General features: G+C 38.4%; 7 protein-coding genes across 7 annotated transcripts; 4 read left to right on the top strand and 3 right to left on the bottom strand.

Annotated features, from left to right (window-relative positions):
* Positions 1–72: 72 nt before the first annotated feature.
* Positions 73–2349, bottom strand: GCK72_025822 (uncharacterized protein; the record flags this gene model as incomplete). Its single annotated transcript, XM_053736501.1, has 7 exons — positions 73–290; positions 344–484; positions 538–1224; positions 1275–1466; positions 1513–2118; positions 2167–2260; positions 2308–2349. 7 exons carry the CDS (start codon positions 2347–2349, stop codon positions 73–75), a joined length of 1980 nt encoding a protein of 659 aa, XP_053580067.1.
* A 1997-nt stretch (positions 2350–4346) lies between these two features.
* GCK72_025823 (uncharacterized protein) lies at positions 4347–4619 on the bottom strand (the record flags this gene model as incomplete). Its single annotated transcript, XM_003105586.1, has 2 exons — positions 4347–4418; positions 4470–4619. 2 exons carry the CDS (start codon positions 4617–4619, stop codon positions 4347–4349), a joined length of 222 nt encoding a protein of 73 aa, XP_003105634.1.
* Positions 4620–5672: 1053 nt separating this feature from the next.
* On the bottom strand, positions 5673–10771 carry GCK72_025824 (uncharacterized protein; the record flags this gene model as incomplete). Its single annotated transcript, XM_053736502.1, has 11 exons — positions 5673–5822; positions 5874–5967; positions 6026–6256; positions 6307–6498; positions 6544–7025; positions 7074–8147; positions 8195–9229; positions 9279–9395; positions 10381–10443; positions 10493–10660; positions 10730–10771. The coding sequence occupies 11 exons, from the start codon at positions 10769–10771 to the stop codon at positions 5673–5675; spliced, it is 3648 nt and encodes a 1215-aa protein (XP_053580068.1).
* Positions 10772–13506: 2735 nt separating this feature from the next.
* On the top strand, positions 13507–15043 carry GCK72_025825 (uncharacterized protein; the record flags this gene model as incomplete). The annotated part of the gene is made up of 3 exons (XM_003105461.2): positions 13507–13555; positions 14484–14854; positions 14903–15043. 3 exons carry the CDS (start codon positions 13507–13509, stop codon positions 15041–15043), a joined length of 561 nt encoding a protein of 186 aa, XP_003105509.2.
* Positions 15044–15419: 376 nt separating this feature from the next.
* Positions 15420–19265, top strand: GCK72_025826 (uncharacterized protein; the record flags this gene model as incomplete). The annotated part of the gene is made up of 16 exons (XM_053736503.1): positions 15420–15438; positions 15489–15679; positions 16209–16336; positions 16385–16536; positions 16587–16676; positions 16721–16862; positions 16905–17026; positions 17084–17321; positions 17560–17705; positions 17750–17862; positions 17912–18015; positions 18065–18198; positions 18490–18622; positions 18669–18770; positions 18831–19127; positions 19187–19265. 16 exons carry the CDS (start codon positions 15420–15422, stop codon positions 19263–19265), a joined length of 2190 nt encoding a protein of 729 aa, XP_053580069.1.
* Positions 19266–20077: 812 nt separating this feature from the next.
* On the top strand, positions 20078–21827 carry GCK72_025827 (uncharacterized protein; the record flags this gene model as incomplete). Its single annotated transcript, XM_053736504.1, has 4 exons — positions 20078–20176; positions 20798–20938; positions 21564–21716; positions 21762–21827. The coding sequence occupies 4 exons, from the start codon at positions 20078–20080 to the stop codon at positions 21825–21827; spliced, it is 459 nt and encodes a 152-aa protein (XP_053580070.1).
* Positions 21828–23937: 2110 nt separating this feature from the next.
* Positions 23938–25592, top strand: GCK72_025828 (uncharacterized protein; the record flags this gene model as incomplete). The annotated part of the gene is made up of 8 exons (XM_053736505.1): positions 23938–24220; positions 24272–24407; positions 24454–24566; positions 24612–24689; positions 24871–25032; positions 25079–25310; positions 25356–25465; positions 25525–25592. The coding sequence occupies 8 exons, from the start codon at positions 23938–23940 to the stop codon at positions 25590–25592; spliced, it is 1182 nt and encodes a 393-aa protein (XP_053580071.1).
* Positions 25593–25821: the final 229 nt, after the last annotated feature.

The raw sequence follows: 25821 nt of genomic DNA on the forward strand, positions 1-25821 counted from the left end.
TTTTTCCTATTTTAATCAATAAAGTTTTAAATTTTCAATGCACATATTTATTTAAATCAAAAAGACGACCGATTACGCCGACGGCGGTTTGGCAGTTTCCTCATCCACCATGCCACCCATGTTGCGGGTCGACTTCAAATCCATTTCCATATTCAAAAAGGAGTTGGTCTTTTTCTCATCATCGATGTCAGCTTTCATGGCGGATCCAGGAACCTTGTCGGCGTTTGCACCTTCCTGGACGTATACGAGTGGTTCATCTGTCTCCGCGGTCATCATAGATTTCGCGTAACCTGAAAAATTGAGAATTGAAGATGGAACCTCATAAAGTTCTTGTTAAACATACCTTCCGAGTCATGTGTCAGTTTTGGAGAGCTCGTGGTGCTGTTAACCGACTGCTCCGGAGCATTGTTGAAACTTCTTACTGGATCTTTAGAGCTGACTTCGTCTTCCATAACTTTTTCGGACAATGGAGTCGTCATGGTATCTGAAACAAACACGCATTTCGATGGCTAGAAGGAATTTTTTTTCAAATCTTACATTCGGCAACTTTTCCAGTTGGATAGTGCTCATCAGCCAAAGCCCGTCTGTGGTTTGGATTGCTAGTTGTTCCTCCAGTGGTGTATGGTCCTGTGGTTCCTCCAGTGGTGTATGATCCTGTGGTTCCACCAGTGGTGTATGGTCCTGTGGTTCCACCAGTGGTGTATGGTCCTGTGGTTCCTCCAGTGGTGTATGATCCTGTGGTTCCACCAGTGGTGTATGGTCCTGTGGTTCCCCCAGTGGTGTACGGTCCTGTGGTTCCCCCAGTGGTGTATGGTCCTGATGTTCCTCCAGTGGTGTATGGTCCTGTTGTTCCTCCAGTGGTGTATGGTCCTGTGGTTCCCCCAGTGGTGTATGGTCCTGATGTTCCTCCAGTGGTGTATGGTCCTGTTGTTCCTCCAGTGGTGTATGGTCCTGTGGTTCCCCCAGTGATGTATGGTCCTGTGGTTCCACCAGTGGTGTATGGTCCTGTTGTTCCTCCAGTCGTGTATGGTCCTGTGGTTCCTCCAGTGGTGTAGGGCCCAGTTGTACGCTGCCCAGGTGGATAGGGTGCGGTTGTATAATGCGTTTGTCCTCCGGTGGTTCCTCCAGTAGTATACGGTCCGGTAGTGAATACAGTAGGTCCTCCAGTAGTTTGTGGTCTTCCCGTGGTTCCTCCAGTGGTTATTGTGTAACGAGTTGTTGAATCTGCAATTAATTTAATTTTCAAGGAGATGAAAGAGTTTCAGTTGTCTTACCAGATCCTCCAGTAGTATACGGTCCGGCAGTGAATGCAGTAGTCGTGGCGAAACCAGTCGTGGTTTTAATAGCTTCTTTACTTTCAAAGTCTCTGTGATTTGAGGAATTTTCGTTTCCATCAGAACCAAAAGCAACAGAAGGCGTCAAAGTGGTTTCCAATTGCTCAGTGTCGGTTCCAGTCTCAAGTCCATCTGCAAGAAACAAGATAAATTGAGGTGAATCGAATTTTCCCCCTACCTCTATCAGCAAGATTAATCGATTTCCCGAAAACCCTCATCAGCTTATCAACCATTGCTCTGAATTCTTTATCCTGTGGTCTATCGAAAAACGCGTAATTCTGAAGTTGCTCATTAAGATACACAGTATCTTGAGTGGACAGTGTTCCGTTCTGATATGAATCCAAAAGGTGTTGAGCAAAATCCAAAAGTCGCTGTCTTTTGTTGTTTTCGAGCATCGGACTGACAAACTTCTCGTACGAAGCGCGACTCTCCAGAATCTTGTGAAGAAGTTGTTGCTTCAAGACTTGCTGAGCAGGAATCCGGATCATGTCTCTCACGAAAGCACTCAATTCTTCTTTAGTTGGATTATTCAGAAGCAAAGTGTACTCTTTCTTTCCATAAATCATGTTGAGGATGTCCATCACGAGTTCGTCTTCCACAACAGGTACGGAGGCATAGCGGAGTTGTCCAGTTTTGTTGAACGAGCCGTCTTTCACGTAGTCCATGACCAAATCAAGATTCTCATCGTCAGTTGGGTTTTGAACAATGTTGCCGTCGGTTGACAAAAAGCTCTTTCCACAATTCTCGTTCCCATAGAGCAATCCACAAAGTGTCTTGGTAAAGGCTGAAAACGAGAAACATGGAATATTTCGTATGTTTGAATTTTTTTTACCTTGCTCCTTTGCGGAATCCGTCAGGTCATTGAAATGTTGATCTTTGACAACTTCCACTCGTCTAACAGCAGATCCGGGATCCACCGCTAACACCTGAATACGAAAATCTTCTGAAAAAGTTAGGGAAACGGATAGCTTACGTGGCAAACTGTCAAAAGGAGAAGAAAAGAAAAGACGACCATTTGGAGTGTCGAAATGTGATTTTCCTCCCTGCTCCCCGCGGTTTATATGCCATGCATAATTCGATTTTGTGAAGGCGGGGGCTATGGTACTTTTATTACCGCGGATGGTCATGAGAACTATCTGGAAGGACACGTCATCTGTGAAATTTCAGAAAAAAATATCGAAGGGATCAGAGAGGGTTGGCAGATAGAAGCTAATTAACAAAATTAGTTTAGAATAGGAATTCGAAATATTCGAGGTGTAGCGAAGTTAAAATCATTTTTCAGAAGAAACTGCATCGAATTCCATAACTAATTTTTGACTAATTAGTGTAATTTCTAAGCTAAAATTTGAATTTTTGAGCAGCACGCAAATAAATCTTTCATATGAGACAACCAAGCCTTTCGACTTTCCGTTTTAAGAAATTTCAAAGTTGAAAATACTTACTAATTACTAATCAGGTCTTCTCATTAATCCATTTTTCCGTCCATCGTATTGCCGAGTGACAAAAATTGCCAAGTGTACATATGCAGAACACCTTCTTATATCTATTTCTCATTTTTATACGTAACAAATCTGGCTGATTCTTATGTAATGAAGTCCTTAGCTTGTATCTGTCGAGGGTAGCCCCCAGAGAACACTAACTATAGAAGAGACGCCAGACACCTCATGGCCTTGCGCGTTTGCAGTGCGTAAGCAAGCACTGAGTATGCGTGAGTCAGCCAGTTTGCGCGTTTCCCGATTTCGCTCGTAGCAATTAGTATTTTTAGCTTTAATTATGTTTTCTTGCACAATTTGTTGAAAATTCTATTATCAAAAAATCGGGTATAATTCATACTATATATTTCATATACTTTTTAGGCACTGGAAATAGTCTCTACTCAAATATGGACAAAGCTCATTCAGACGGAAGATTAATGGCGAAGAAAAAATTCTGGAACGCTTGGTGAGATTGTATTGGCACTTGAAAATGGCAGAATAAACATGGCTTCAATTTGAAAAAGTTCCATTGCTTTTTCCCACACATGGTGACGCACAAACGGCAAAATGAAAGTGACTATTTAAATTTCCCAAAAACCAAATATAAATACTTGAAATCCTCTTGAGATGCAGATAATTAAAATAGCTCCTCCATTTTCAATTAAGTATCAAAATTGTTCCACTGTGGAACTTCTAGAAAGATCTGGATTGTAAACCAGATGAAAACTACTGTAGTGAGACTTGCCAACCCGTCAGCTATCCATTGATCAAATATTTTCTACAGATCTCAACGAGAATAAAATTTCTATATTTCGAGACAACTTTTGAACGTAAGCGAAATCTTTTTAGTCATTATGGAGTTCAATTGTGAACCGATTTTCAAGAAAATCTATCAGAACCTAATCATCGAGGCGTTAGTTGAGATTCCAAAAAAAAACTAGACCCTCGATATTAGGTTGAAAAATATAATGAAAAAATGACTACAACAACAGTGAGCAGTCTAGTCCCTCAAAACTTTCAATTTCTTTTCAATCAGCTAACAGAGCATTTGGACAGAAGATTTTTTGTCCCCAACCATTTTTGATACGAAATTTGACAGCCACAATTTTAAACTCTAATCAGGGCAACAAAAAAGCTACTAGGCTCATCTAGTCCTCTACTAGGAGTGACATCTTGTGGAATATAACAGAGAGAGTGAACTAAGGAGATTCCAACAAGCGACAAGACGAAGATGATGTTCTCATGAAATGTCTAGAATTCTTACTACGCTATTTTCAAACATGGCTTTTGAAATTTAAATCAAATCCTTGTCATGATGCTTTGGATTTCAATGAAATGATGTTCAAACTTGTTCATGCTAGTGTAAGCACTACTTGTGATACAGCTAAAAAAAACTACCAAATTTTCACGAAATTCTCACTGAATTCAACAAAACACAAGTAACAGTTGCAAATTCATTCAGTCAATAACACCGTAAACCACTCAAATATTTATCAACTGAAAGCTTGCAGAATGAAAAGCGAGAAAGTCGATTTGGTCAGTTCAATGTGAAAATGATGATGACGCCAATCACGAAGAGGACCATGACAACGACCGCGGCGATTGCAGTCTATAAACCACTTTTACTTATTTATTTATATTCTGAATAATGAAAGCTTACCCATTTCAAGCAAATCCATTGCTTGCCACGTTTAATTGCTTGCCTTTTATTTCTAGCGTCGGTTCTTGCAGACAACTTTTCGAACATTGGAATAGCCGTCTCAGGTTGTTCGACGTTGATGACAGCGATTGCGGATGTCATTTCAGCCATTGTTGAGAACTTTGCCAAAAAGGAAAAGAATGAGCTGCAACTGAGGTTGCTTGCAGGTTGATTTTATAAGTTTAGTTTTATATTGCTAGCCCTTGTGATAACAGAAAAACTTCACTGATTTATTAGTGTATTGAAAAGTACAGAATATAAAGTAGATGATTTATTACTAAATTTACAAAGAAAAAGATTGATAACAATACAAAGTCACAAGATTGGGAGAAAAGAGCTGATGTCATGTTTGGAAACTGACGTGAGTGAATAAACGAGAATGAAATCGAGACTGGAGCATCAGACAAAATTACAAGAAAACTAGTAAAAAAGGTCTTTAACAACAGGATTGCGATAGAAACGCCATTTCACATTTCCATTTTTTCCCCATTCTATCATCTCTCACAAAGGCTTCAACATTATTTTTCTCAGATTCCCTAAACTGGTTCAGAGTTATTCGTCTGTTTCTTGCATAGTTTTCAGGAAAAGTTTCTCACGCTTTTTTGGACGTTCTATTTGTTGTTATATAATTTACTATTCACGCTGCTTTTAATCAGAACCAAAAAACACCGGGATAATTATATTCATGAATGCTAAGTCTAGATGGCGTGCCGTTATAATACCGGTGCCGTTTTATTACAGGTACCGTTATAATAGAGTTTTTACGGTATCTTGTTGCGAACCATATTGTGAAATCGATCGAAAAATTTTAGAAAAAAATGGAACGATGTCGTGGAGCCATGCAAAATTTGAAAAAAAAAACGCTGATATACTTATCGCTGCCATGGTATTATCAGTTTCTTCGCCGGAATTCTATTCTGAAACTTGTAGTCAAAAAAAGCAGATTACAGTAAATTTCGCACTTTCCAAGTGAATTTCTCAAAAATATACGACAATTACTTACAATAATTTATTATTACCCGAAGACATAAACGACAAATAAACGCGGGAAAAGAAATATAGGTTATTAAATAAATTATATAAATAGAGTTCCAATCAAATAAAAAAATAATACAAAAACTTTTGAAGCATGCAATTCAAAAAGTTATGGAGACGTTTCACAAATTAATTCTTCAATTCAAAAAGATACTCCTTTTGGACGTCATTGGTGAGACATGGGTGTACATTGACGATGTCCTTCAATTCCATCTGCGCGAACATAACAACGTCAAAATTGTATGTAATGACGCTTGGTGGCTTGAAGAATGTGGATAGCTGAAAAAAGTTTTTTCTCATTTTACTGTTTTGCTTCACTGGTCAACTTACATAAACCTTGCGTCCTGACTTGTTATGGTCGGTGATAAATTTGATCATCTGGCTCCTTATTTCCTCACGAGACGAGTTGTCGTTGATGTAAACACTGAAATATAAAATTTTATACTTTCAAAATGTTAACTTTTTGATATTTCATTACTTACGCTGGAGTCGAACAAGAACTCGTCTGGGCTGGTGGTGCCGAGTACGGATAGGATGGCGCCGTGTACGGATAGGGGGGTGCCGTGTACGAATAGGCTGGTGCTTGATAACTGTAGCCATTATGATTTTGAGGTTTAGCATTGCTCTTATTAAATCCACGGTAGGTATCGTCGATTGGGCTGACATAGTGTGATGTATTATTGCGAGATACTCCATAGGACACTTCCGCAGTTCTGCAAGTTTAAAAACTGATAAGAAAATAATTGGAAAAGATTGAACGTACACTGGCTGGAATGCTGGTTGTGGATAACCTGAAGCACTTCCTCCCGGGGTTGATGTATAATGAGCATTTTGTGGATAGAAGCTTCTTGGTTCAACTTCAACATATTGTTGTGCGACTGTAGGCTGGGACTGAACTGAAGTTTGTTGTGGATAGTAGTTCTGTTGGCTGTTTGAAGGATACAGGGCAGGATATCTAAAAAAAATAACTAAATTTAGGCGAAGCGAAAACAGAACATACCTGTAACTAGAATCCGTGTACTGTTGTCCCGATTGTGACGGCGGTTGCTGATAGTTTGAGCTAGATGGGTAGCTCGAGCCAGATTGATAGTTCGAGCCAGAAGGATAGTTTGAGGCAGATGAATAGTTCGAGCTAGATTGATAGTTCGAGCTAGACGGGCACTGCTGACTTTGATTCTTGCCGGCATACTCCATATATGGATGAGTCACTGGGTAACTTGGATCCCGGTAAGTATTCTGTGGTGGAGCAGGAGGTGATGGGTATCGTGGATGAGTGTAGTTTGTAGTTGGAGTGGTGACCGGGTAATTCGTCGAGGTGTGCACTGGAACTGGTGGTGGGGCGTATGACTGATGGCTTGGATAAGCAGGCACTGGGTATGCTGAGTTTGTTGAGACACCATACGGGTTTATGTTGTATTCGCGGTTGCGCAGAGTGTCAACCTTTACTCTGCCTTCCAGAAGATCGTCAACTTCTTTTTCAGTCTAAAATTAAAAACTTTCAAACTTATTCGTTTCTACGTTTAAACTCACAAGCTCTCTAGTAGCTGCACCAGTTTCAATCAAACGCCGTTGCTCCGCTTGTCTCTTGTTTGTGGCGTTAAGCAAATGGATCATCGCATCATGCTCAACTACTGCCATACCCATCAACCCAATGAGTTCTTCCGACTTTCTGATTTCCTCAGCACGACGAGCCTCAGCTTCTTCTGGAGTTTCCTCCTTCGGTTCTACAGCAACAGGTGCAACTGGCGCAGTTTGCTGGGGAGTGTAGGCTGGTGGAATTGGGTGGGCATAGGCGGTATGAATTGGTGCAGCCCGATAGTATCCAGCATCCAATGTCAAAGTTTGTGTTTGGTCTTTTTCGACAACACCAGTTGGATGAGTGTCAGCAGCTGGGTACTCCTTAGTAACCTCCAGAGATGGGTCATATGGTCTGTATACTCCGTCTGAGCCTTTTCTTAGTGGCAGCGGTTCTTTAGTCGGATTAGCGATTGTTGGCGGGACGGTAACAAATGGCGGAGGGTTATCTGACTTTACATAACTCCTGGCATATTCTTCAGTCGTCCATTGACCAACATACTCCGGATGGGGAACAAGATTTGTTTCCGGAGTGAGATTATCATACCGATGTGACTTCTTGACCGTAGGTTCAGCTGGTGTATCAGCTTTCTTAGTAAATACAAGCTGCTCGGATTGATTTGCTTGTGGTTGTGGAGGTTTAACATCATCTTTTGGAGTAGGATCACATTTAATTTTGTAAACTTTTCCATCCGGATGTTGAACAGCATACTGGGTTTGTGGTTGGGAAGCAGTTGCTGGTACCTTAGGAGAAGCACTCTCTCCTAGGCTTAGTTGGCTGAACATTTGAACTGGTGCAGCATTGGCTTCGCTTCTGCCACACTCCTTCTTGCGGAGATCCTCCACTTTTTTCCTCTCTGCATCAGTCATCACATATCCACGGGCTCCGCCATTTTGTTTGTACTTTTTACGAAGCTGCTCAATCTCTTTCTGCTCGGCGGAATCTTTCTTGATATCACAGCCAACGTCATCAGATCCCTCGAGCACTTCTTTTTTTTCAGGTTGACAGTGTCTCTCGGCTCGTAAAAACTGAAATTGTAAATATGAATTATTGAATATTTTTTGTTTAAACTTACACTTGGAGGCAAAACCTGGATGGATCTCGCCAATTGGGTGGGTGGAGCAGCTGTGCCGTTGTCCGATGAAGCTGCAGCTTCGCGCAAATTTTTCAATTCATCCGAAGTATATTGCATGACAGTGTTTTGCTGTTGAACATTTGCACTGTCTGAGGATGCTTCACCATTGGAGACCTCTTGTGCCTCACGTTGCTTACGACTCTTCTCAAGATTTCTTTGATGCCACTCTTCTACTTGCCGCATGTAAACCTCATCTTCATCTTCCACGGTTGTTTTTTTCTCTTCTTTTGCTTTGATTTGCGATGTTTCACCACTGGAGACTACTGTACCACTGGAGAGTGCCTCACGTTGCTTGCGACTCTTTTCAAGCTCTTTTTGATGCCAGGCTTCTACTTCTCGCATGTAAGCCTCATCTTCATCTTCCTCTGTTGTTGCTTTCTCTTCGTTTTTAACAGGATTCGGTTCTTCTTCTGCCTTGACTTGGACCGCTGGAGCGCCGTAATAGTCCTCTTGCTCCTTGTGAATCTGCTCGAGCAAATCTTGACGGTTCTCATTGAATACGCGCGTAACTTCTTCTTCATTTTTCTCTGATATCTCGTTTCCCTTTGTTTTGGCAGACTTTTTATTATCCTTAGCTTCATTCTCTTCTTCAGTTTTCTTTGTAACTTGTTCGTATTGTTTCGACTGAAGAATTGCAGCACACAAGTCGGAAAGAAAGTTGACACGATTGCCCGGGGGACTGACATCAGATGAATTCACGGGATTTGTTGGTTGAATCGGTGCTTCTGGTTCTTCTGGTACCACTGGAGCAGCGTCATCATCACTTTGAACCGGCTCAATTTCGCTGGAACTGATTGACGATCGACGGGATGAGTGGCGTGATGGGGACGACGAAGAAACATCATCGCGTGCCTGGAAAGCCTCCTCAGCCTCCTTTTGGCGAAATTTAGCAAGCTGTGCCTGGTGATAAGCTTCGACTACACGCATGTACTCGGCATCCTCTTCCTCGGTTGTCTTCGACTGATTAGTGGCAACCTGAACAAATAATATAAAACTGGAACTGAGATTGTTTGTATAAACTTACAGTATGGCTATCAGACGTATCCCTGGCAGGGTTTTCCATTGGCAGAGATTCTTCCTTGACCTCCGACATAGTATCGTTCTCCGATGGAGTTGCTGGAGATTGGCGACTTGAATTGAGCTGAAAAAATATCGTGGTGAATTTTTTAATTAAAGGTTTGGTTAGAATACCAGAACAAAAAGATCTTATGGGATTTTTATGCTCAAAATAACAAAATAGAAAAAACCACTTTTCCTACAATACAAATACTAAAATACTTATGAAAATGAATGATAGGATTCTAGAATTCAATGAAATCGATCGGATTCCACAAACTTTAGGCCCAAAAACACTTAAAATCGCGAGAAGAACAAGCGTTCGACAAGAACAAAAGAGAAGAGAAGAGGTGTGAACGAGAGAAAATCAATTTTCCTGCATCACAAGACAAAAAAGACTGCGTGTGCGTAAGACACGCAGGTCAGACAACGCACACCGTCTTCTGTTAGCTGTTTTTGTTATTGGCTAATGCATACATATGGGACACAGCCTTGGTTGCTAGGCCTCGGCCAGTGAGTAAATTACTACAGTCAAAGAAATTTGCAAATAGAAGGTTTTTGAGAAAAGTAGCTCAGCACAATCAACACGTCCCATTATTAACAATTATTAAGAAAAATACAACTAATTAGGGGTTATTAATTGAAAAAACTACCGATGGCCTTACTTTTCTCCAAGATGCTGGCCGAGTTTTCGCAATTAGAAAAAAACAAACATTTTCCGCGCCGCACTTGCAAAAAGTGCGCGCGGCTGTTGCAACCACATCTACACTTTTTGCTAGTAAGACCCCACCTTTTTTTCCGTGGACTAGCTTTCGCCGCATGCGGCAGGGTAGCATTAGAATAGGCAGAGAGAACCGGAAAATGTGCGTTGTGTTTGTGTTTTCTCTTCCACTCTTCCACGACCGCAAGCCACCAGAGAGAGTTGACGTGGAAGCAGAAAGCTTTTAGTTAGAGTTTTGGAATGAGGAATGAGATTAGTTGATTAAAAATGATGAAGAGAAGGAGAAAAATTGAAATTCAGAAGGAGGGAAATTTAAAAAAGAAGATTGTTATCGATTCTGTGTGCTTACCTCCATAGCAGCCACAATTCTCTTGGCCGCTATTTCCGACTGGGTGTCATGAACCAGATTGAACTAAATTTTTAAAATATTTATTTAGAACCCCTACTTTTGGTGAACGTACTTGATTGGCAGAAAATTGTTGGGAGTCTCCCTCGCCATTATTGGATTCCAAAACCAATGGTTTTTTAGAGACGTTGTTGCCGTCGTCCGGTTTCTGTGAGACAAGCACGACATCCTTCTCCTCCGGCTTCGACCGATGTTTTGGTCGATTACGACCAATCAAGTCGTCCTGAAATTTAGAAGTGTTTGAAACTTTACTGCACCCCGTTTAGTTCAGCTATCCATTCTGTCCACTAACCTCAATAAAGACAAATCCATCATCAGAGTCTCCGTCGCTCATGATTCACGACTTGTCCTTCGTAGTCACTTCGTTGAAATCCGGTGCGCTGAAGTATTTGGGTGCAAACTCTGAAATATTTTTGTGAAGCGTTCGTTGAATATACAGCAAATACAAAAAAGAAAAGGAGAAGTGAATGGTTTGACCGATCATTCACTGCTATATAAGAGGAATGAAGACGAGTAGAGAAAGAAAGGGATGCGAAAAAAAACACGGTTCTCTTTTTTTATCGCTTTGACGTTGATATGTTCAATCGAACAAAAATCGACCGGAAAGGAAGGAAAAGGGAAAGAAAAAGGATAGAGATAGAAAGGCCATCTCTTCATATGCAAATGAAAGAATACAGGCTAGCGGCTTATTGGAGGTCGCGGAGGAGATAGTATGTTTTCATACTACCTACTCCGCTTGACTATAGTTATTTGCCAATGGACAGTCAACTGCAAACATTAAAAAGAACCACTAAGTAGAGAAAGGGAGTTTTTAGATAACAATGATGTTTATCGACTGAAAATACTGAAAATAGCACCTGACAAAACATCTGAAACGGCTGAAGACTGAAAAAAGGAATCAATGTTCATTCTATTCCTGATCGCTATAAGCCGATTGACGCAAGCAGATGCTAATCTGTAAACCCATACATTTGAGATATTCAAAATCCTTGCTTTCATTTTTTGATGTTCCTGAAGCCCTGGAATAGAACTTAAGGGACAAAGTACGAAAAATAATTGGTCGATTCATTTCGTTGGGAAAAAAAGAGTTTCCTAGAACATTCTTCCCTCTCCCTTCTCTCCGTCTCTCACTTTCTCCAACTATTATTCCCATCTTATTTTTGTCAGGACGTTGGTTCGTCAGAATACACCAGAGGCGAATGTCGATCGTCTCCGGAGGGCCCCATGCTTTCTCGCCGCAGGGCCTGGTCGTTTTCTTTTTTTTTTTGGTCATGAGGGTTGAAGAGAGAGTGGAAAACAGAGATAGTAGAGAAGGAACTCATTTCGTCGGGCGAAGGGAGAGCGGCGGCGAAAAACGAAACGCGAAACGTTTTCTGTTGTGTAATCGAAAGACTGAAGGATTCGTATAGAGTTTTCAGGCAGTTGGTTCAGAGATGCGGCGCCTAAAGGCTTCGGCAGAATGGGGCCAAAAAAAAGAACAGAAGGAGGCAGGGGTGTACAATGGTGTTTTGTGGTTTATACTAAAAAAATTTAAATAAAAAACACAGCAGAGATGGGAATACAGAAATCAATACAGAAACAAGATGTGAGGTGAATGATTTATGATCACACGATAACTGTTTCTTATCAGATGGAAGAGGAGGAATTGTGTTGTAGACATGAGAGGAAGCATTGGAGAATAAGAAGTGATGAGTGTTTTTAAGAACCAAAAAACTAATAATAAAAACACGGGCAAGTGGAAGTTTGATATATCATATCAAAATTCTGAACATATTTGATCAACCAGGTAACCAATATTCTCCCAGGTTATAAGCGGCCAAATGTTTTAAACGAAAGCGACTGGAATCAGTTTTTATGGATGAGCAGTAAGTGTTTGTGATTGAACATCTCATTTTCTTGATTGGTAAGAAAATGTTACAATCTAGTATATAAGAACCGGAGAATAAGGAATCAGGTAAAAGAATGAAGTTATTCAGATGGAAACTTGGACGAGTTTCTATACGGATAAACAGAAAAGAAGAGAAAGATTATTCAATAAAAATACTAGAATGAAAACTATTCAGTGCCAATACTTACTTACATATTAGAACCTGCTCGCTTTTATAATAGTGAGCCAACTGAAGAGAAATGCAAGGGGAGCAGCCAGGAGAGCCCAGAAAAGGCAGATGGAGCGAGACGGGGCGCCGCGCACGGCCGCCGTTTTCTGACGGGAGCGCATTCATTCTTGAACAGATCAATAGGAAAAAAAAACGGCAGAAGAACACAAACGCTAGAGACATTCGGAATAATGCATTAAATGCAGGAGAACACATGGGTGGAAAGAGGGGTCGAGAAATGAAATGAGTTTATGGACATGTGAAATGAGCCGTCAGGTGTAAAGCACCTGTGGCACCAATGGTAGTGATGAGAAACATTCACTGGAAAGTTTTGTTTTACCATAAATGGATAATCAAAAACAGCTGATTTTTGAGTTCATATGATGATCAGGGCTTGAATTTTTTGGAAATGGGAAAAGTGTTGCAGTCCACAATTTAGATGTCTTCTCTGTGCATATTGTAGCGCGTGTTATAACTGCAAGTCTTTAAAGCGTCATATCTCATTTGGTGTTAGAGCTTCCAAAAAACTTTCCATTGATCAAATGTTCAGGAAATATCAATCTATATTTCATCAGTTGGTAATTTTTTGATATCTTCATTGTGAACTGAGATACATCGCTTTGAAGTTGTATAGGTGTACTGGGATTACGGTGTTCCTTGACTGTATGCATTCTTATGTATGTTTGACCCAAGATTCCTCAAAATGTTTTGAATGAAAGTTCACAAATCATTGCATCTTCTGTTCGATGCTCCTTCGAGTCCTTCGAGAACCTCAGGTGATGCTTGACAATTGCCCCGTTTTTTTATTTTTTAAACAAAAGATAAATGGGGTCCCGGGTTATGAGTTTCGTGCGTCTCAGGAATTTGGGCGGTTGCCTAATTTTTTTGGAGGAGTCAGGAGGTTAAGCTCCGCCCATTGGGTTTTCCTACTGTCGAAGTATTTCGGATCAGTCATTCAGCCGCCCTGACAACTATGGGCTGGTCGCTTCAAGCAACTGCCCTCCTGGCACTATTCTCCTTGGGTGAGTTAATTTTTTTCACAGTTAGTTGAAACTTCTAAGATTAGTTGGTAGTAATAGGAATGGGATTATAAAGAAATGGTTTATAATTCAGTCTGTGCGTCCATAACTATGAAGTAAGCATTTAAAAGTGTTGGTGACATTTAATGAGTTTATATTTTGATTACTGTAGGTTGAGATCAGTGATAACACAGTTACATACTCACTTAATTATTTATTTAAAATCCACTAAGAAGCTAAGTAAGTAACTGTAGGTTGAAACTCTGAGGATGAGTTCCTTATAATAGGAATGGAATCTTAATGAGATAGTTATTACTTTAGTCTGTGGTATTGTGAGTTTATAATTATGATGTAAGCATTTTAAAGTTTTGGTTAGTGAGTTGATATCTTCATTTCTGTAGGTTGAGATTGTTAGGATGAGCTGTATATAATATGAATAGGATCTTAATGAGAGAGTATTTACTTTAGGCTGTGGTATTATGAGGTCATAACTGTGAAATGAGCATTTATAAGCGGTATTTAGTGACTAGATAAAGTACCGGCCAAAAAATAATATATTTTGCCTTTTTTCAGTTGAAATTGCTCCAACTTTGAGAGTGTGTCATAAAAATACTGACTGTCCTACAAAATATGTTTTAATGGATCGAACAGACTAAGAGTAGAATTCCTTTTCTGTAGTTGGCAACTTTTGTTGTATGGACGTTTACCTAGCCAGTTACTCTCTAGGAAGTGCCCGTACAGAAAAGTCAATAACTATGAAAACACAGCTCTACTACTGATCTGCTTGATCCATAAAAAGTTCACTTTGTGAAAAACTTTGTTTCACTATGACACACTCTCAAAGTTGGACATTTTCAACTGAAAAAAGAAAATATGTTATTATTTTTGCCGGTACTGTAGAGGAAACATTTTACTCATTATTATTTTTCAGCCTCTGCCAGCACAATCCATTCTTGTTTGAATGGATGCGAGTGTGACACCGGGACAAGAAATCCAACAATTCGTTGTGACAATAAGAATATGACTCACTTCCCTCTTCCCATTGCAAATCCTCAACATCAGTTCAATTTTTTGGCTCTCTCCTGCAATTCAATCGTCAACATCCCAGACGCAACCCTCATTCAGCAAGCATATCCTGACCTTCATGGCATTGATTTCATGGGAAATCCGAACATCAATTGCTCATCCTTACAATCCTTGGAGGGAAAAATTGCAACCCTCTCTCGCTGCAACTATCCTCTGGATCCTGTTCACTGTCTTTCGGCTGTAAATGGACAAGCTTCAGACAAGCAAAAATCATCGGTAAGACCTAACTCTCTCTAAAGTATATATAAAACTTCAATTTTTCAGTGTGATCAGACGTGTAGAAGTATCAAAAAACTGGAGGAGCTTTGGGATCAGATCAAAAAAATTGCCAAGCAAATCGACATCGAAAACTATCTCAACGTGTTCGCAAAAGCGTTGAACGACTTCGCCAAAAAGCGAACTTAATAGATGTTCTGTTTTTTTTCTCATTTCTTATTTTTTAATTTGTAGTTCTCGTCGAAATAAACATTGCATTGCCGGCCCTGTGTTTTTTTGTGTTTCAGATTTCAGACTATAGTTTTGAATTTTCAGCTTCAGAAACTGCAAATTGCCTCAATTGTCATTCTCTTCTATCAAATTGTTGTTTGATTTCATCAGTATCAAGTTGATATTGATATAAACAAACCTGGTGGAATAGAAGTCATGAGGTGAGTGAATTGTTTAGTTTTTTGCTCAAAGCATTACGTAATTGAATACTGTTTTCGGTTAAACAACAACGTTTTTGTTTATAGACGGCTCCAACCCTTCCCTCATTTTCATTCATTCGCTATCTCTCTGGAAAATGAAATATTGGCTTTTCTGTGAGTTTTTAATGATTTTTAAAAATTTTAAATAATAAACTGATTTTCAGATTCTTTGCTTCTTTTTCTCTTGGGCACTCATCTTGTAAAAAGTGATGATGATGACATACTCGAGTATAAAAGTGACATAGGAGACTGTCCCTGTGAAGTAGAAACCTATGAAGCTGATGAAGACCATGGAGTGATAAAATCACCTAACTACCCAAAGTTTGATGGTTGTGATGGAAGATGTATCTATGTGGTGAGCAGATGTTATGGACCTATTCTGGGGTAGCAAAAAATGATTTTTGATTATTTTTTGCTATTCAGAAAGTAGCAAAAAAAGCAAAAAACTCCTGGTTTGGAGGTATTTGTTGTTTGACCTTTTCTAGGCTAGCCCGCGGATTTCTAGGCCATGTGTAGATTTACGGGAGAATTTTTGTGATTTTTTCAGCATCCAAGTACTTTATCGCTACTTTTGAACTGAACTCGTAATTTTATTGATTTATTTCATACTTTGTGATCGTTTAATCTTTTTTTTCCAAAAATTGCTGAAAAAATCACAAAAATTCTCCCGAAAATCTACACCAAACACAGGTCTTGCAGCAAATGGCCCAGAAATCCGCGGGCTGGCCTAGAAAAGGTCAAGAAAAAAATACCTCCAAACCAAGAGTTTTTTTGCTTTTTTTGCTACTTTCTGAATAGCAAAAAATAAGCAAAAAACTATTTTTTGCTACCCCAGAATAGGTCCATTAGGCTAGAAGTACCGTATTCCCCCTTTTCAATTTTAGATTCGTCCACACATAAACAAGACTGTTACAATATACACGTCACAGTTTGAAATATCTCAAAGAGCTAGTCTTATTATCTACACCCTTGTTGAAGAGAAAGGACAGTTTATACGTATTCCTCATGCTAAGTAAGTAAAATGCATCACTGAACTAGGATAATAAAACATTAAGTTAAGAATCAAGAGACCGTATAGTTACTACTACAACTCTGGTGAAGAAACATTCCCAGGCTTTGTTTCTGCCAAAAATGCTGGATATGAAATTCATTTTATAAGCCATACCACAAATTACTACACCAGCTTCAAAATGTCGTTTGATAGAAATTACGGTAAGAGGGACTAGAGTTACGTCTTCAAATCAAATATGTACCCTATTCAGAATATGAAGACGTCTGTGACTACCCTATTGTTGATGTGGGATTAGAGGAAACCGTTGTTCAAAGAAAACATCAATTCAGGGCGGCGTCAGGTGGCTATTTTCATATTTTGATGATAACTAATGTGAGTGTTTAGGTTGCGTATACATGCTGAGAGCCAACGAGTCAAATGTGGACTCCGACGAAGATGAAATTATGATAAACATAGAGGAGAGTGACTACAATTTGGTGTCAGTTCGTTCGAATGATGCGTATGGAAAACTTAAAGCTGGAGATTTGTTAGTTAGAGGTGATACCAAAAAGTTCAGACTACTTTTAAGGTCATCAAGAGCAAGAACTATTCTGAAGAGTGCCTACAACATCCAAATTTTGTCTCATAAATCTTCTAGGACTGATGGAAACTACAAAATGACAGAGATAACCGCGAAGTTGATAAAGAAAAGTGAGAGATAAAGATAGAAAGAGTAAAAGAGATAAAAACCAACTAATTGACATCCAGAATGTGAATGTGGTCCGCTCACCTACACAATTGACATCAAAAATCAGTCCTCTGTGTCTCTCCGCTCACCGGGATTTCCTGACTTGTATTGTCCAAACCGCGATTGCAAATATACAATTAAAACCGTCAATTATCAATATGAACAGGATAAAATAGGAGTGCTGGAAGTGAAAATCAAATCCATGGTTGCTACAAGAGACTCTTTGGTTTTAAGGAGTGAAGACAAATACTATCTGGAGTAAGTTCACAAATCGTTCTAGTTGTGAAATAGAGGGACACCCGCTGACAAAAGTTTGGAACGCCCTATATTGAAAGTATGGAAATTTTTCAAACTGATGAAATGTTCTTTGAATATTGAGCTATATTTTGTCAGTTAGCGATTTTTCGACATTTCCTTTGGGAACCAAGATATACCGCTACGAATATGCTAGGTGCTCCTTCATTTTGGGTTTTACGGTAGTTCACTTTTTTAACAGGTCCAATAAGTACAAAGCAGTGACGGACAACATCGAGGAGCATTTCGTAATCAAGCAACAACAACTATTCTTAGATTACTCTTCATATGATGAATATGACAAACGATTCTTTGAAGTCAACGTCACACAAATCATGATTGACGCAGGTGACCCACAAGTATACAAATATCTATAGCTTAATAGTTTCCAGAGTGCTCTTGCAGTTTCTACAAAGAGAAGAAAATTGGGACTGCTGTCCCTGCAGAGTTGGATATCACGTTTCCTGCACATTGCACATTCATTTATTGCAACTTTGATTTGAAGGTAGAGATCACGAATTAGAGATGAAAAAGGTTATTTGTTTTTTTTTCAGGTGGGAGATTCTTATCGTCCTGAACGTTCAGCCATTGAATTCCAAGTGATCGATGCGGCTAGCCGTGACTTAATTGTTATAAAAGATAAAAGGCATGAAGAGAAGTGAGAAAAGTGATGATATTTGAAAAGAGTTTAAAGTTTTTGTTATCAGATACCACGGATCGATGTTACAAAGAAAAAACCGATTCGAGCCGATTCATGATAGTTCCTTCACTTACTATCGTGAAAACCATGCGTCTAATTTCACGACAAGACTGATGTTCAACTATACTGTTTTGTCGAGATGTGAGTTTATCATTCTTTGAAAAAGTTTTAATTAGTTTTTGTCAAGGCCCGGGTAGTTAGCGTCAAAACTCGAAATTCTAATTTTTCGATTTTTTGAATTTTTTTCGCGAATAAGTCAAATTTTTGAGTATTATTGAAAATTAGAAGAAATTTTGGCAAAATTATCAAAAATGTTCATATTTTCGATGAAAAGTTGAAAACATTTTAAAAAAATTTATGGTAAAAAAAGGTTTATTTTTTGATACCGCGCTTAAAAAGTATGCTTTAATTCTTCTAAAAAACTCTTTTCAGGGAGAACATGCAATGGTGGAACAGAAATATCAAATGTTGACTATGACAAACCAGTAATTATTACAAACCCTGGTTTCCCACAAGGCTATGACAACGATTTGCTCTGCAAGTTCTTGGTGAATGTTCCTGCTGGGTAACCATTTGGTGATAGTGTAAAATATCAAATTTCCCTATTCCAGATGTCGTATGGCTTTGAGTATTGACGAAGTTAGTTTGGAAAACTTTCACGATCACATCAGTATCTATGAAGGAAACTCGACAGAAGGGAAATTAATACAAGTGTGAGTTTTGGAGTTTTTGTCAAAAATATTAGTGAGAGTCACTGAAAAAAAAAATTTCAGGTACACTGCCCACATCTCTCACCAAGTTCTCAATGTGTCCACAACCACTATTCTCATTGTCTTCCAAACGGATCAAAGTACTACAGACAGAGGTTTCCATATAACTGCCACCGCCCAATTACTTCTGGATGAACCTGGTGAAGAAACTAACACCCGGACTTATATACTGATTGCTTTGGTGCTCGTACTCATTTTTATAATTGTATTCGTCCTCTTCATCTATGAAAAATACTATGGAAGTCATAGAATTGAGAGAAGAAATAACACTGGGACAACTGGCGGCGGAAACACTAACGGGTGGGTGATTGCGATCTATCTCTCATCTTTTATCTTGATATTTTTCTCTCATTTTCTAGAACTACAATGGATGAAAGAGACGGAGGAAATGGAGGGAATCCACCGGCAAGAGAAACCGTTTTCAATTTCATGAACTAACTTCCTCTAGGGAATCGAATTGGCAAAAATTATTTCACATTGAAAAAAAATTTGAAAAAAAACACTTAATCTGGCATAAAATCATTATTAATAATCAAAAACTATTTGGAGATACGTTTTGGTTAATAAAGTTTTGCTCTCAAAATTAAATATTAAACTCTCAAAAAACAAAAAAGTTAACTGATCTCGGGCGGGCTCGAACCGCCGGCCTTCTGTGTGTTAGACAGATGTGATAACCGCTACACCACGAGACCACTGGGTCTACTCACTCACAACAAAGTTTATGCACCGAGGAGCGCCGCGGTGGAGGAGAGAAATGAAAAAAATGAGGGAGCGTGGAGTGCAGAGAAAAAAAGAAGCGGGGATTTAAAAAATGTACACTCGGGCGTTGTAGTCATTGGGTAATTGGAAAAAGGAAAAAAAACTAATTTTACTTTTATGAAATGTCAATAAAGAAGAAGAACGAATAATCTAAAATTCGACTAAAATGAATTCAAAAAGGGATGAAATTCATAATACATCTGAAAATATAAAGAACAGACTACAACATCGTAATCCTCTCGTGTCAGCTAGTATAGTTTTTTCTTATGGAAAAAAGTAGGAAATCGCTGGATTTGTTTTATTTAGTGCTTCTGACTTCCGAGTAGGAGAACCAGTACCTTACTTAAAAAATTTAATCATCTAATGCGGTCAGTTTGAGTTTACAATCTTCCTCACGCTTTTTCAGTTTTGGTAGCCTATTTGCTAAGTTTTTGCGTTTCAATCATAGATTACAAGGTTTTGTTTTGGATATTCATATTTTTCAGGTATCAATGCCTTATACCTCGAAATGGCCATATTCAAAGTTTATGAAACAGAAAGTTGACGTTCCTTCTGTGAACTTTGATGGGGACCGTTCGACTGTTGGAAAAGTAAGCTCGGTCAACCTGTTGTTTCTAATTCTTACAAGTTTACAAGTATCAAAAGTTCGAAACCATGCAAAAAAGTTCTCTCTTGTCAGATCAGTTTTTCTATTCCAAATAGCGTGATAACTTCCCAACCTGCCTCACTATTATTCCATTTTCTTCGAATTGTTCTTTTTGCCACAAGAATTGTGCATTCTTTTACTTCAAACACTTTTCACACCAAGTCACCTGACTAAATCAATCCAACAGATTGAATTTTTCTTGGAAGATGATGTTTTCTGACAGAATGCTTGATCTTTTGTTAGATGTAAGTTTTGTTGAAAGTTCCTTCAATGCTTTCTATCAAACTTTTTATACTTTCAAGTGTCTAAGCTGACCAAATAGTTGAGGTCACTAATATTTGTATTTGTTGTGAAAATGTTTCCAAGTCATGTCTCAGATAAAAAAACATCTGTCAAGCGTAAGTTTTCAATGTTCAAATGTTTGAAGGGTCTCCGTGGTTTCAATACACTCAACCCTCTATACAGGTAAAATGTTAACACAATTTTACCTGAAACAACTAACAATTTAATGTTTGTTATAATGTCGTAGTGATATTACCAAACCGTCCTAACTATCATTTTTCAGGGTCCCGACTATCATCTTCTGGACAACGAAAGTAGCGGAGACAGCAGTGTTACCGACGAAACAATGACTGACGAATCGTATCAATCTCCTGTTCCAAAAAAGAAAACAGGGCTGTTCAAATTGGTTCTCAGTGTGTTCAAGGTAAATATTTTGCATTTTCATGAAAATGTCTGGAGAAACAGAAGAATAACATTTACAAGGGAAGTCTTAAGAGAGGTTTTCAAAAGTTGTATGAATTTGGTTATAGATATTTTTGACTACTCGGAGTCCATTTCTGCAATTTAAAGCCGGCTAAATGTCTCTGCGAATCGTTAAGCGTTTTCACATGGAGTTCTAAATAGCCAAATAGTTTACGCGAAGAAGTTCTCATTTTTCCAAGGTACGAGCACTGGTAAACCACTGTGAAACACAAATCTAACCGCGTGGTGGCGTATATCAGGCCGACTTGGTATCCCATGTGAAAAGCTTAACCATATGAAAAGTTTGAGAGCTCATAATTCGGCTCGCAGACACATTCAGCAGATTTTGATGCTAGAAATAAGCTTCCCGGAGTCGACAGTACTTATAGCCAAATTTATATATCAATTCAAAGCAGCGGCCCCAAAGACTACTCTTGTGAGATGCTAATAATTGTTTCCAAGTAAATTCAAAATTGAAGAGAAAAAAGCCACCTGTTCGCATAGACACACTGGTCAGCATTGTTGGCGCAGAGGAAGAAGTAAGCTTTGGAGTATCCCAGCTATCTAATCAAATTCTATGATTTCAGCTAAGTAACTCAACAGAGGCAGATGACACCATGGATTTACTTACAAATGAGAAACAGAAGATTGCATTTAAAAACAGAGGATATGTTAAAGAAGTTACTCAAACTGCAAAGTTGAACAAAGAAAACACGGATAAAGAGAAGGGAATGGAGCCGGTATGCAAAATTATCTAAATTATTATCAATAATTTTTGTTTTTAGAGCACATCAGACAGCTGCGTCAAAATGCGGTTCCAAGATCAATGGGAGCAGATTGTGAGTTTTTAGAGATAAAATTATGACTTCTTACAAACAGATATTTTCAGGAATCCAAACAACGAAATGAGAAGAAACATAATTGAATATACATTTTTTATCAACTACTCCTTACTTACATCTTATCACTCAATTTTCACATTCAGAGTCATTCCAACTTCTTGTGCTGCCTTTTATCAAGTTTCCTTTATATATTTATGTGTATCAACAATTAATCTGATAGATTCCATCTTATCCGCTTTAGTAAATTCAAAACGTCACTTACCGTAAAAACTGTAATAGAAGCACCCCTTTATTTGAGGCGCCCCTTTAATAGTGGCGCACTTTAAAAAGCGGTTTGAATAATAGTGGCGCACCCTCTAATAGAAGCGCCCCCTTAATACGTTTCGAATATTTTTTCTGGTTTTCAGTCATTATTTTTCAAAGTTCGTGAAAAAACACAACTAAAACCCAACTTTTGCGTTCAAAGTACTGCAAATTTGGGGATTTTCGTGTAATTTTGTCCGAGAAAGTGTTAGTTTGGTTGAAAATTATTCACTTAAAAGTTGAAAAAATAATCGAACGAACAGGTTGAAAAATAGAGGCGCACCCTCTATTAGAAGCGCCCCTGTAATAGAGGCGCATCTGCGAACGAGGGTTGAAAAATAGAGGCGCATGCGCTTCTATTACAGTTTTTACGGTATGCCAAACAACATGTTTAGGTCAACGGGAACAAAAAATCATTAAAACCGACGACACCTTTCTTTTGTGTGTCTAATTTTGCTATTCTCTTGCCAACCCCTCCTAAACTTAAATAACGCGCGTATACGCGTTTGCATTGGAGCGTATTTTGTGCACTCAGCGAAATTAGAAAGACTTTGCACAGAGCAATGCATTGGTGAAAATGAAGAAATATGTCGAAAAAAACTTGTAAAATTAGCTTTAACTCAGCTAGAAAAGTTCAAAAATCTCCTATTCTTCTAGCGAGCCACAAAACCCAAGTATTTTTACCAATTTTTTATTCAAAACCTTGACAAATTGAAATTAGAAAATTTAGACGTTCAATTGGATGATTTGCACCTGATAAATGCCGAAAAAATAAAAAAATTAATGACTGGTTTTGAATATAGTTCCGCGCATGTATTTAAACTATACGCATAAGGATTTTCATGGACCAGACAACGTTCCAGAATCCAAATAGAACTTGGGCAGATTGGGAAAATGTTTTACATGGCCATTCTAGAATAAAAACTGAACTTATTGTATTGTTTTCACAAATTTTTCTCAACGTTCTCATGTTTCCTTTTCCTGTACATTTCACATTTTCATTGTTTCTTGCAATAAATTTCATTCAGTTATGTGGTACTTCGAGTTTACTCACACATTTGTTTTTTTTCTAAAATAAAGTTAACAGTGTATTCAGGTGGTAAAAATGTAGTAGTGATAAGACAACAAGTTACAATTCTGTTTCACTTCTTGTGAGTTCATTCTCTCCGTTTTTCTTCATTTTAAACTTAACAAAAAAGACATCAGGCGATTTCATTTATCACTCAAAAGCAGGACGAAGCATTGCGAGATCAGGAGAAAACCAATTAATCAAAAAAGGACGGGAATCGGAGCTACAAAACACAAGAAATGAAATGGACTGGATTTATAACAAGTATAATGCTTGTAGAACACGGTGACACCAAAATAGTTGAACGAATTTTTAACAGCAGATCACGAGACTTTTAGACACACAAAGGACGCTAAGAGTGATGTAAGTCCTGTTACTAAAACTCCCAATTTGATACAACTCATTTCAGCCCTAAAGCTTAACCTTGTGGAGTTCTGATAAATGTTCTTTATGACTCATTCTTTTGGAGCAAAAGTTTTTGGAGCAAAGTATATGAATCGGAATCGAAGAGAAAAGGGCAGGGCTCTTTGATAATTTATTGTTGTACTACGCACCTGTTTGAGACATTAAGAAGAGATCAGACGACACGCGGGGTCGGGATTAGGCTACTATCGTTTTGAGGTTCACTCTGAGTTTTATCCATTCGACGGTTGCGTTTTGTAGATAGACAGAGTTTTGTTTTTCACAAATCAATCATTTTTTAGTTCTATCAAACCTTTAACCTAATTTTTCTTATCTCAGGTAACCATGATTTTAAAACAGTTGTTTTTGATGCTTACCTTGCTGGTAACCAATGTGAAATGCAGTGGAAACACACAAATCTTCATAAATTCAAACTCGACTGTTATGATTCAATTGCAAAATTGCTTTTTGAAGTACTACTGCCACATTGTCGAAACTGAGGATTTTGATTCGGTCGAACTCATGGAAATTGTTTCGGAAGAGCCTTTCCTCTATGAAGTGTCATTTGTAGCAGGCATAAAGGATAAAGGAGAGCTGTTGATAGATATTCTCTATGAACAGGATACGGGTGAATTCATGAATTGTAATAGTGTATTGTTTTTATTTTTGATATTTTCAGACATTTTTGGTAAAACTGAAACTTTGGTCTACAGCGAAAGAAAAGTGGTTCCACTAAGCTTAGAATTTTACAATTTCACAATTGCATATAACAATGATTCCAGCATAGATTTTGCAATCCGAAATGTTTGTGATGAGTAAGTTTGTGTTCTCATGACTGCTGAAGCAGTACATAATTTCCAGAGACTATATCCGAGATGCATGTAATTTCTACTGCAAGCCAGATAAACATTACATGTGTGTTAATGGCAATCGTACCTGCACTCCTGAATACACGGGGTATTTATGTAGGACGCGTAAGTTAGTACGTTTGCAACAATTAAAAAAATGAAACCGTTTAGCGGTTTGTCCCAACGCTTGTAGTGGAAATGGAATATGTGTCGCACCATCTAAATGTCAATGTAGGCAAGGGTTCATTGGTGAGAGTTGTAATACATGTATTACAAGAGACAACTGCACACATGGGACTTGTGTCTCACTCTCAAAGCATTATATTCTACCTTTCACTTGTAAATGTTTGGATGGCTATAAAGGAGAAAACTGTGATGAAGGTGAATATAATTGTTATGTAAAAAAAACATTTTATTGTTCCTTGTTCAGACGACATTTGTTACCATGCAAGACCATGTCGATATGGGAAATGTATCCCTAATAATGATAAGCTCGGATTCCACTGCCAGTGCAACGAAGGGTACTTTGGTACTCGGTGTGATAGGCACGCGATGGTTTTTGATTGTACAGTCAGTACGGATTGCAAAAACGGTGAGAAAAATCATTGAGTTTTTTTTTAAATTTAGTACATTTTTAGGTGGAAGATGTCTTTTCTACAAAAACCGTAGCAGATGTAAATGCAGAGGAGGCTATAAAGGAAAGTTCTGCGAGCGGAAATCTAATTACAACTGCAATAAGAAGAGGTGTCGGGCTGGATACGTTTGTGTTATGGATAATGGTGTACCCATCTGTGTTAACACAGTTACTCCAGGCCCGCTGGTCACCGTCAAACAAAACGCGTCATCAGTGATCTATCAGATCTTTTATGGGTAAGGGTTCTGCTGGAAATTAACAAAGAGAATCAATATTTTAAGGCAATTTCACTGGAAGTTTCATAATAGCACTTGGGAAGTTAACAAAGCTTTGAAAAATGCTGTGAATGAATCTTCGGTCAATATATACTACACGCAACAAACAGGAGGAGGTAATCATTTTAATCGTGATGTTTGGTTCTGGAAATTTTTTAATTTTCAAATTTTTCAGGCACGAACCAAATTGGCGGTGGCCCAGGAGAAGATGAGGAGTATGAAGATTATAGAGAGGCGCCGTAATAAATTGTTTTTGGAAGTTTTGTGGTTCAGTTATAAATATAACCTCATCCTGGAAAAATAAATTGTATTTTTATTAGAAGTTTATAACTTCACAATTGAAAGAAAGCAACCAATCGAAGTGAGTAATCTTTTGTGAAAGAAAAAGGCGTCGAAGTAAAAACTAGAGTAATAATATCAAGATGTGGAGAAAGCAGCTAGGAAGAAACTAGAGGAAACATGCAGCAAAAAC

The sequence above is a fragment of the Caenorhabditis remanei genome, chromosome X, assembly GCF_010183535.1.
Source record: "Caenorhabditis remanei strain PX506 chromosome X, whole genome shotgun sequence".
Lineage (NCBI taxonomy): Eukaryota > Metazoa > Nematoda > Chromadorea > Rhabditida > Rhabditidae > Caenorhabditis > Caenorhabditis remanei.